Here is a 12,198-nt window from a genome sequence, read left to right as displayed (position 1 = left end):
AATACTCGGCAGTGACCCAGAACTCTGGACCGCTGTACTGGTGCTGCAGGTCGAGCGAGAAGCGGAATCGGATTCGGAATCGTAGGTAGCGGATTTTACCAAAGAAGGCTTAGAGCGTTTTTGGTTACGATCATGGTATAAAGACAAGGGTATGCTCGTTTCGTGTCAGACCACTGCGCATTCCCACCACTTCGCCGTATTTTGTCCAAGCTTACGTCATACTCGTGTAGAGTCTGGATGAATCGGATATGATCGATAGCGTATTCGGCTGCGATTATAGCTAAAATGACAGAGTACGCAGTTGTTTTTCGGTCATATGAGAAAATATAGTCACTTGTTTCATTTTCGAATTTTTTTTACAATGACGTGTAACGTGAACGGATGTGGAAATTATTTGGCAAAAACCAAAAAGATTGGAGGAAAGATAAAATATTTTTCCTTCCCAAAAGATCCAGTACTTTCCAATAAGTGGCATCAAGCATGTGGAAAAAAAAATATTTCAAAATATTGTAAGTTATGTATCTTTATATGGTAATATTGTATCACATTTTCTTCTGAATGTATTTATTATTATGAGCCTGTACAGAATATAAATTTTGTTTGGTTCTCTCAGCTAGGATATGTTCAAAGCATTTTTCTGATGCATGTTTTACAAAGAACTTACAACAACAATTGCTGGGCTATTCTCCTTCAAAAACTAGAAAGTTACGTCCTGATACTATCCCAACATTACATCTTCGTACAGTATCGAACGAAGGTTCTTCAACTGCGGTAGTATTAGACGAAATAATGACTCCGTCAGCATCGAACGAAGATTCCTCAACTCCGGTGGAATTTGACGAAATAATGACTCCGTCAGCATCGAACGAAGGTTCCTCAACTGCGGTGGTATTAGACGAAATAATGACTCCGTCAGCATCGAACGAAGGTTCCTCAACTCCATCGACAAGTACAGAAGCTATTATGTCTTCCAAAATGTAAGTTATATTAAATATGTAAGTATATTAAGTAGACAAATCACATATAAATTTAGTATATATTAAGCATAAAGGCCACTGATCATAGCTAGATCTTCTATATCATTATTTATTTTTCTTGAGCCTTGTTACTTATAATATTTTTTTACATCCATCTTTTTAGTTCTTTAAACTACATGCCGAACACCATCGAACTTACAATGCGATTATAAACACTTATTATTATACACTTATAATATACACATATTATTATACACTTATTATTATACACTTATTATTATACACATATACACTTATTATTTACACTTTCAGACACGATCTGGAACTCCAGGTGACTGCACTGAAAAAGACGATAAAGAAGTACGAGAAAGCGAGACCGAAAGAAGACAAAGAACTCGTGGAAAGAAAAATGTACGAGTTACTGGGAAAAATATTCAGTCAAGGACAAATACGGATGATATTGAATCCCTCACTATGTAAGATGAAATGGTCTTCCGAAGATATCACACACGCGATATCCTTGCGATGTGTCAGCCCAAAGGCATATCGTTATATGAAGCATGTTCTGCAAATACCACTTCCAGGCCTTTCAACATTAAGAAGGTGGGCAAGTACAATCGATGTTGAACCGGGTATACTCTTCTCTGTACTCCATTGCATGATTGCAAGAAAAAAGAGCATGCTTGATATTGAAAGACTAGTTGTGTTAACGTTTGACGAAATTTATATTAACGACAAAATTGCGATAGATCGTAAGTTAGAAAAGGTTATTGGTCCTCATAAAACTTGCCAGTGTGTAATGGTAAGAAGCCTTTTTGCATCTTGGAAACAACTTGTTTATTACGAATTTGATAAAACAATGGATGCGACGACTCTCAACAATATTATTTTAAAATTGCATGATGCTGGTTATATAGTGGTTGCTATAACTAGTGACTTGGGCCCGGGCAATCTTAAATTATGGTCACAATTGGAAATAGGAATGCATCCCCAAAAGTCTTATTTTCAACATCCCGCACGCAATGACTTAAAAGTATTTGTTTTTGCAGATGCTCCGCATCTTCTCAAGTTGTTGAGGAATCATTTTCTGGACAAAGGGTTTATCTGGAAGGGGAAAATAGTTGATAAGGAAATATTGTTTAAGTTGCTTTCCATTAATGCAGGAGATTTAAAAATTAGCCATAAAATCACTACGTATCACTTAAATGTACAAGGTTCCGAAAGACAGAAGGTTCTTCCTGCTGCGCAAGTCTTATCCAACACGATAGCTTCTGCGATAGAATGGTGCGGCCGTAAAAGTTACCTTTTGGATTTACCATATCAGGAAGCAGCGTATGTTATCAGATTGTGTAATGACTGGTTCGATGTTTTTAATGCAAAATGTAAGTACGGTAAACATACAGGAAAAAATGCGTACGGTATAAATATTGAAGAACAGAATGTGATTTTAAACAACATGATGTCTTTCATTAACGAAACTCGGATAGGAAAGCATAAAACTTTATTACCTTTTCAAAAAGGCATCTTAGTCAGTATCGCTTCTTTACAACAACTATTATTATACTTACAAGAACAATACAGTACATCCGATTTTCCCATCACTTATTTAATAACTTACCGTCTTAATCAAGATTTGTTAGAAAATTTGTTCTCATTCTTACGTTCAATAGGGTGTGCGAACGATCACCCAACACCCTTAGATTTTAAATACCGATTAAAACGATATATATTGGGCAAACATTCTAGATATGCACTGTCAAATGAATGTAATGTTCAAGAAAACAAATCGAATGAACCTATTTTTGTATCTCCTCTTAACTGCGATATCGATGATTCTATGTTAACGGATATACTTTCATCCTATGTTGAAGAAGAAAACACTACTGTAACTTACAGTTATGAAGAAGAAGAATTGTGTATTGGCGAAGCTTCATATGAAAATTGTATAACATTAGATCCGTGCGCGATTATTTCAAGTGACGAAGAACAGTTGTTACAAGCATTAGAGGATTTCAACGTTCATGAAATTATCAATGAAGAGGGTTTAAAATATATAGCCGGATACGTAGCGTTCAGATTTAAAAGTAAAGACAAGACATTGGGTATTGAAACGCGCCAACTAGAAACAACGTATGATTCAGATTGGTTGCAATTTATTTCGCGAGGGAAATGTATGTATCCGAGTGACAAATTATTACAATGTGCGCATATAATGAATATTGAATTTGATAAGTATCACGGATCTAGTTTGAACAAAGAAAATTTTATATTTCAAACATTAGCAAAAATAATACAACCAAAATTGAAAATTAAAATATCGGAAGAGGTTTTACTATGCCTTATTAGAACCAGAACGTACATTAGGGTGCGCGAAATAAACCGAACGATCGCATCTAAAAATCATAGGCGAAAACAAAAAAAGATATCAAAATATACCAATACAAAGTCTGTCTCTTAAATAATTATAAACAATTGTAACCATTTAAATTTAGTAATAAAAAAACCTGTCTCTTAAATATCTACATTTGCTGTTATTTTTTATCTACATTTTTCTTTAAGTTCCTTATGTCCGCTATAACACATTTACAGACAGTACATTACATTACATTACAATACATAAATATGTATATACATACTTACGTACATAAATAAAACACACATACATACGTACATGTATATATATATATATATATATATGTGTGTGTGTGTGCGTACATAAATATATATACTGTGTAACACAGAAAATCGTTTCATCCTTGTTTAACAAGCAAACAATAAGGATGTAATGATTCACTGTGTTACATTGTATTTACCTCATAAAAATAATACTGTTGCGAGAAAATTCTTGATACTTATGCAACACGTTAAGCACACAATTGTACATAATTCTGTGTCATTAACGCAAGCGCTGCTAATCGGTATCATTGTAAAACAAAACGTGTGGCATATTCCCCACACTGGTGTATTACCCGCACTTACCCTATATTATAGCAAAAATGCACCCAAGAGTTATCTGAGCATAATTCCTGAACGCACCTATGCTCGCGAGCGTTGCAAACGTTAAATGAAACGCGTCTACAGTCACACTGTTTAAATTCTCCGCTCAGTGTGACGTAAGCTTGCACAAAGTCCCTGATTGGCCCTTTCTGAAATATGCGCAAGAGCATACTCTTGTCTTTATACCATGGTTACGATGTTAGTACTCGCGTGGTTTATATACTTGCTTGTTGCTCCCGCTCGTATTGTTCTGGAGTCGTTCGGCGATCTCCGTTGGTTAAACAATGTGAGCGGGGGCCGTTTGGTTCGGCGTGTCTCGTACGCGTTCGTCGTTTCTCGGCGAGACGGCTGCGACCTGTGAATTGCTTTCTCGTTTAAAAGATCTCGGGCGCACCGCGCCCTCCTCGCTCGCGAGTGACCAGAGGTCCCTCAGCGGCGGCATCCGACGGGATGTTCTGCCGGGTACAATGCACTTATAGGGTGCATTGTTACAAATTAATAATGAAATAGATAACAATTATATTTAATGAACCGAGTTACAATTAATATCTGGAGCCTCCCATCTTAAACCGGATTTGACAAGATTTATTTCAAAGACAACTATGACTTATTTCTAACGCCGGTTCAACAAGTCGTACTTTATATCATAAGATCTTAATTTTCCTAATGGTCACCTTCAGAGGTGGCGAATGTATGACGGCCAAATATTCCCGACATTCGTCGACAGCGTACAATAATTTGTGTTCCAAACAAAGAACGTTACCCATGAGGGCAATCTCGAATTCGATCGAATAATCCGAGCACACGATAATTACTGCAATCGGTTTAGCACGACACAAAAGATACAAAACAAGAAAATCGATTATGGTATTACGTCCAGCGGATTCCCACGACTCTTTTCTGGAATTCGTTGAAATAAAGAGACAGTTGCGATTATCGAACAAGTTGAACGTTATAGTCTAGAGAAGACTAAACATTTTTTTTCCCACATTAAAAACTAAAACGAAGAATCCAATATCTCCTCGTAAATATCGTTCCTAGATAAACTAAAAATTGGTGCACGTGCACGAGCGGCGGGACCAAAAGGACACAGAGTCTGTGCCCCTTGAACACTGCTAAAATAATAATAAATATGTCATTGGAAGCGCAAGACCGGCGCCAAGATACTTTTTAACGGTCAAGTCGCGAACGATTCTCACGAGTCCGTAATCATAAAGTCTAAGAAGCGACACGCGACGTTCAGGGGTAGATTCTGCGTGGTCTCGTGCCGACGCTGCATGTGCGCTTTCTTGACGCACTGCACATGTGTTTTCCCATAAATATTAAGGGTATAAAATTAAGGATGACACTTACACACGCTACAGATCCCGGTCAATGTTCTTTTCCATCTTTGACCAATTAGAAAGCAAGAAATAGGTCCCACCATCTAATTAACGAACCTATCCACCAATCAGTGCGCTGTTAATCAGGGCAGATTACTATAAACACCCCGGTTCCGCTGGACTTGGTACCTTTTTTCCTAATTTATCTCTGGGGACGGATGTAGCGGTCTGAAGTTCTTATTTTCTTAACCGGCCAACACTTTAAAACTCAGAGTTTAGATGCAGTGCGGGAGAGATTCCATCAACCCCGCATACTTGGCCACCGAGACTTAAAGATTTAGAGTCAGTGTTGAAGAAACATCACCAACCTCGTACGTCCTGGCCGGAGGTCCTAGCCCCGATGAGCATCTCAGTAATAAGTCGGTATATCTCTATTCTCTGATCACCCTCGCTTTTTCTTGCGGTAATTGATTTCAGTATTCTGTTTGTTTCTTTTTATTATTCATTTATTTAAAAAAAACAGAAAGAGAAAAGGCTACGAGCCTAAGAATAATCGTTAAAAATTAAAAATTGAAAACGTTAATAAATAAATATGTCATTTAGTTAAAATATATAAAACTTTAATTTGCCGGCAATAAACAACAAAACAAAAACAAACGTTTCGATCCCTATTGGATCATTATCAATGTTAAAATAACAGTGTGTTTGGACTAAATTCAGTAAAAATTCAGTGCGGTAATTCTGTTCAGATCGTCATAGCATTTTCAGAATTACATAAATCGTCATGTTAAATACTTGTACTCGTTATAGAATTAATTTCAACGTGTATTTTTGTCGACAGCTATTCCGTTCAAAATATGCTTATTATCGGTACCGACGCGGTCAGAATTCGTGACAATGTTTCTACCTATCAGCTGTTTACTTCGCGTCACACGTTGTATACATTCGCAATCTTTCTTTCTTTTCTCGCGAAGCGAAGGTTACCTCTCGGTACCTGTGTATGTCTATCGCTTAACGACGACAGTCAGTTGTTTTAGAATAAAGCTCAGCAACACATCTCATTGTACATTAGGGTGGTTAAAAAAAAATTTTATTTTTTTTATGGCCAACGATGGGTGAATTTCGATTCTATATAAAAAAAAAGGAACACGTGTTTTTTTTTGAGTGATATTAACACGTGCCTTGCGAGGCCTCAAATTTGTATTAAGTTTTGTATGGGAAAAGGTGTTTTTTTAGTTTTTATGTGATAATGAGTTCAAAATACAACATTTTTGCTTCAACAATCATTGGTATCTTTTCTTAATGGTTTTCTGCTGTAATAAAACTAATTTATGATGCGTTTTGATTTAAGGAGTTTTATATTGTTGCATTACATTCCATTAATAAGTGTTAGAACACAATGTTTTTTTGTTACAGTCTGGAAACTTATTTCTGTAGTCTTTAACTACTTATAATAGAAACTGCTTTTGTTCTTCATTTCTTGTTATTACGTTGTTGAAGTCGGATATCAATTTTATTCCTCTCTCGGCAACGTCGTTGACAACCTTTAACGTTTTTACGAATTCCAATCCTTTCTTGTAATCTTTATTTTCTGCCCATTGTGATGCATTTTCTTGAAGAAACGATGTACTTATTTTAAAACGTAAAAAGAACTTCATTGATGAATTTGAAATGAAGTTCTGAATGTTTTTTGTAAGTAATTCGCTGATACCATTGATTTCGAGTCGTTTGTAGCCTTTTGGCATTTCTGATTTGAATGACAATGCTTTCACCATTTCATTTTTCGTCGATGTCGAGATATCTTCATCAAAAAAGGCTAACGCTGCATTTTCAGGTGTGAGATACCATAAATGCCCTCGTATTTTTTCTAAAACAATTTCAGCAATTACAGGGTCTTGTATTTCATATTTTTTAATAATTTTTATTAACTGGAGGTCTTGATTTGGGGCTTTCGCTGCAAGCGGTGCATTAAACCAGAATTTAACATATATTAGCACTATAAAAATGCACATATCTCGAATGGATTGAAACTCATTTGGTGTTAAAACGTGTTGTTCTCTAAACAAAAACATTTTCAAGGCATATAATACTTTTGACATCCATCTGGCTTGATGCATTGCCCCGGGAGCGCGAAAGGACACTCCTCGTGATGGTTCATCTCCTAAAAATATTAGTACAAGTTCTAATAATTCTCTGTAATCTTCACGGTTGTGTTTTTTCTAGAGTTGCAGTTTAGTAAACTTGAGAATTTCATCAATATCATCTTTAACCGCATTCCTTACAATTGGATCATCTAGTCCAGATTTAAAATCACACGTATCAATTGTAGGCCATAAATCTTGGAACTGCTTGAATAACGGAACGTTAGATTCTGTTGTTTTGCCGAATTTACTTTCGAAAGCAGCTTTTAACAATACTTCGGCAACGTGATGTCGGCAAGCAAAATATAGAAGTTCTCGTTCCATAGCTTCTTCTAATATTTTACAAGCTCCTTTTTTTTGCCTGTGTTTGAAGCGGTTGTGTCGCAACACATAGCTTGCACTCCTTCAAGAAAACCCCATTCCTGAAGAGTTTCATAGACACATTCAGCCTCATCTTTACCAGTGCCACACTGAATTTCTGGAGCTCCAAGGAAAATCTCCTGTTCTTCGCTACTAACAATTATGGGTAATCGGTCAACTTTCTCCTTCCCAGTTAATGCTGGTAACATTTTACCATCCCAATGAACGACAGTTACGTTGTTTTCAATTTTTTTAGTTATATCTCGTATTCTTGCCATGTGGTCAGCTCTAGACTTTTCTCGAAAGATTCTAAGAGATGATCTGCTTAAAACAATCGATGTTAAATTAAAATTTAAAGCTTCAGCAATTGCCATAATAATATGAATAGCAACTCTGTCACTAATTTTTGCCGCATCAAGGACAGCTGCAATTCTCGCTGTCATGATTTTTATTCGTGGAGCTTTTTCATAATCAACAAGTAAATCATCCCAATTTTCATCCGATAATGATGTTGTCGACATTGAGGCTGACGAAGTTAACTGTTGACTTGACAGAGCACTCGTACTGGTACCAGAACACACCAATTCCGCAGGGTCGACTGAAATATATATTTTAACATTAATTCCTCACTATTATTAGAATGGGTTATGATTATGTGTAAGATATTTTAGTGGTTAGTTCAACGTAAAACATTCTTTGTTATGCAATTAAAAATTCAAATTATTTTTACATATTTTTATGGGGGACTCTGGGACTCCCCTTAAAATACAGAAATTTTTAAAATTATTTATACAGAAATTAGACCATTTATTAAATCATAATAAAATACATCATAATATTAACGATTAAATGCGAAAGAAAAAATTATTACAATAAAAGAAATCAAAATGACAGAATAACTTCGAAATCCTGCAGCTATTTAAAGTTAATAACTAAAGTCTACTCCGAGACGTACCCAAGAAATGAACTAAAATCAATTATTAAAATTTCTTTAGTTAAATTATAATTCTATTTTAAGAATGAACCTAAATTAAGCAAACAACAATTAATTTAGATGCGGCTTTTACCCTGTAAGTTGCTTGTCCCGACACCACTCGGATGCACCTTAACGGACGCTATGTTACAATAGCATAAAATAAAATAAAATAAAAGCCGCATCTAATTTAATTATTGTTTAGATTTCGACCTGTATACAATTATACATTCTATTATTGTATTAGGCAAACAACATTTTATTATGGCAACAATAACAAAAATTGATTATGGCATCAATTTGCATTAATAGTTTTTAGGCACTGATCTTTGTGTAATAGAAAATTAGTAAAAAATTTTAAGTTATACAACAATAAATAACAAAAACAAACTGACCTGATTCTTTTACATCGTCTTTCTCTATACGAGCGCGTTTGTTGCTATTTTCTTCAAAGAGATCTTCATGTCCGCATGTCCTGACTTGATCAAGAAATCCTTCTCGATTTTCTTTCCTTTGATTTTTAAGAAATTGTTTCGATTCATCTGGAACAGTCTGATCCTCCAGTACTTTTTGCGATGCGATATCAAATAACATATTCAGTTTTTTCTGAAAGTTCTGATCTTTGTTCTTTTGACCTACACTTTTATTCTTTGCTGAAGAATTTTTTTGCACATTTCTAAATTCTTTGTATAAATCTTCAAGTTTTTCCGTACAACGTTGTTGATCTCTTACAGGGAGACATGCTTTCTGCCAAAAAATCTTCACTTCATCGACTACAAGATAAGCACTTGACCTTAAAGAGAGTTTTACGCATCTCATATTATAAAACAGAACTCTCAAAATTTGCAAATTACTAGGAAATTTATTTCCAATAATTTGTTGCTCTTCATGATCTATTAGAAATATTTTCTTTCGTAAATCATAACTTTGTTACACGGTTCGCCGATCAGTATGGAAGAGGTGAATACCACTCAATGTTTGCCCTGCATGAACTCGCTTGTTTCGTATCTCTCTCGCACGCGACAGTGTCGCGTCGCGACACTCAGTGTTTATTTACATTTTTACGGAAAAGGAATAAGCGATTAATTTTAGTTTTCACGCAGGTCAAGGTAGATCAATGATCTACTAGATCATATTCAGAAGGGGATATCTAAGTGAGATTATTTTTTTTTAGATAAGTAAGTACATGATTCGGTGCACAAAACCATAAGGAATAAGATGCTTTTTATCGCAACAATATTTATTGTTTTTTTTTCGAAACTTATAGCGGAAATAGTAAAAGAGAATTTGCTTTGTCGAATGTTTATGAAAAAAAACCTTTTTTGTTCAAATTGCTGTAACTACGCTTCTATCGATCATTTTTATTCTGTAACCCCCCATTTTCTTCGGAAAATATCGAAGAATTCAAAAATCCATGGGTCAAATTATTAGGACTTGTTTCTGCCGAATTATGTGAGAATGAATAGTCAATTTCGGACTGTTTCAATTTTTTATGCGAAAAAATACTAATTTTTAAAACGTAATAACTTCGTCAAAAAATTTTTTTAATTTTTGCTCCTCAATGCACTATCTTCCGAAAACCATTAAAAAAAGATACTAATGATTGTTGAAGCAAAAATGTTGTATTTTGAACTCATTATCACATAAAAATTAAAAAAACACCTTTTCCCATACAAAACTTAATACAAATTTGAGGCCTCGCAAGGCACGTGTTAATATCACTCAAAAAAAAAACACGTATTCCTTTTTTTATATAGAATCGAAATTCACACATCGTTGGCCATAAAAAAAAATAAAATTTTTTTTTAACCACCCTATTGTACATCGCTCTAAGTCTCTACTTTTTTCAACACCTGACTCCTCGTTTATGTTCGTGATAATTCCGACGTCACCAGTGGTTTTTCGGTATCATTTCCTTTCGCAATACTCACAACATTGCTGGTCCTTCGAGCCGGATAATCGGATTTCTCGAATTTCGTTGTCAGAAGTGCTATATTCGCATATCGGTGCTTGTTGAGTCTCTCTCACTCTAACGCGATTCTCTTGCTATCAGTTGTGTAAGACAAGCTCTATTCGCGGGGTTCGTTCATTCTCAAAGGTCGCGCGTGCAAGTGCGATTTGTCACGTGGACAATCAAGACAGTGACCGTTTGTGAAGTGCGTATATCTCAAGTTCTTCTCGGAGTTCTCGAAGATGGCCACTGTGACCGACGTCATTACTCGACAGAACGGCTCTTCGGGCTCATCTCTCGCTCTATCGACAATCTCAACAAACTTGGATCTTCATGGATCACTCGCGGCGCGATCCAAAGTTGCTTAGGTGCTCTCAAGACCAACTGGGAAAAATTCAACGCGTATCATGAAAGCTTGTTTAAAGCACGTCAGGCTGAGGTTAGAGCAACTTCCATACGTTACCGAAAACGTGTACTCTCTCTGTGAAGAGAAATTTCATAAAGCGCACAGATTTATGCTCGATATGCTGGATCAGTTCGATCGCAAGGCCCAATAGGATACAACCGTTATTAACACAACTAACTCTCCTACAGGATCTCACTCTCGTCGATTACCGCGCATCGACTTACCGAAATTGTCCGGTGACTACGTTCAGTGGAGTCACTTTCGAGACCTCTTCATGTCCATAGTCATGGAAAACAACGATCTCTCGGCTGTCGAAAAGCTCCATTATTTAAAAATTAGTCTAATCAATGAACTGGCGCAACAATTGAAGAACATCCCCATCGTTAGCGAAAATCTTAAACGCTCGTGGGAAATTCTTGTGGCTCGCTACGACAATAAACAAGTTCTGATCGACGCGCAATTATCCGCCTTATTTCCAACCTGCAAATTGAAGACTGCTGGTGCAACAGAAATAAAGAGACTTCTCGGCGATGTTAGAGAGGCGCTCGACGCCCTCGAATGTCCTGTGAAATTCTGGGATCACATCATCGTCTTCATGATCGTACGTAAACTCGATGTCGAATCATTGAAGGAATGGAAAACAACTCTCGGCGCGAAATCTACTTCTCCGTCCTTCGGTGATCTAGAGCAGTTCCTGGTCGGACGCGTGCAAACCCTGGAATCTATCGAACGAGTCACAATGCCGTTTCAACAACCAGCTTCAAGTTCCACGTCGGTACGTTCACAGTCAAATGCAAGAGCTACCGCTGCCGTACCACAGTGTGCAGTGTATAGCTCGGCACACTATATCGCGTCGTGCCCGAAAAACCTCGAGAAGACTGTGAGTCAACGATGCGAGATTGGCATTGCAAAAAACCTGTGCTTCAATTCTCTCGGACCTCATCACCTCAAAGCATGTCGCATTTCGAAACGCTGTCGGTTCTGTCGCAAGCAACATTCAACGTTGCATGTAGCGACTGTCGAATCCGACGCACAGTGTGAAACGCTAGAATTGTGCAAGACAATAATCGG

The 12,198-nt window shown here is 36.5% G+C and overlaps 1 protein-coding gene across 1 annotated transcript; it reads left to right on the top strand.

Annotated features, from left to right (window-relative positions):
- The first annotated feature begins 80 nt into the window (after positions 1 to 80).
- On the top strand, positions 81 to 2,120 carry LOC108763239 (THAP domain-containing protein 1). Its single transcript, XM_018510685.1, has 4 exons — positions 81 to 509; positions 614 to 977; positions 1,290 to 1,580; positions 2,027 to 2,120. The coding sequence occupies exons 1-4, from the start codon at positions 317 to 319 to the stop codon at positions 2,100 to 2,102; spliced, it is 924 nt and encodes a 307-aa protein (XP_018366187.1). The 5' UTR covers positions 81 to 316; the 3' UTR covers positions 2,103 to 2,120.
- The last annotated feature ends 10,078 nt before the right edge of the window (positions 2,121 to 12,198 follow it).

This window comes from Trachymyrmex cornetzi, unplaced genomic scaffold, assembly GCF_001594075.2.
Source record: "Trachymyrmex cornetzi isolate Tcor2-1 unplaced genomic scaffold, Tcor1.1 scaffold347, whole genome shotgun sequence".
Classification (NCBI taxonomy): Eukaryota; Metazoa; Arthropoda; class Insecta; order Hymenoptera; family Formicidae; genus Trachymyrmex; species Trachymyrmex cornetzi.
This window is presented reverse-complemented; position numbering and strand designations above follow the sequence as displayed.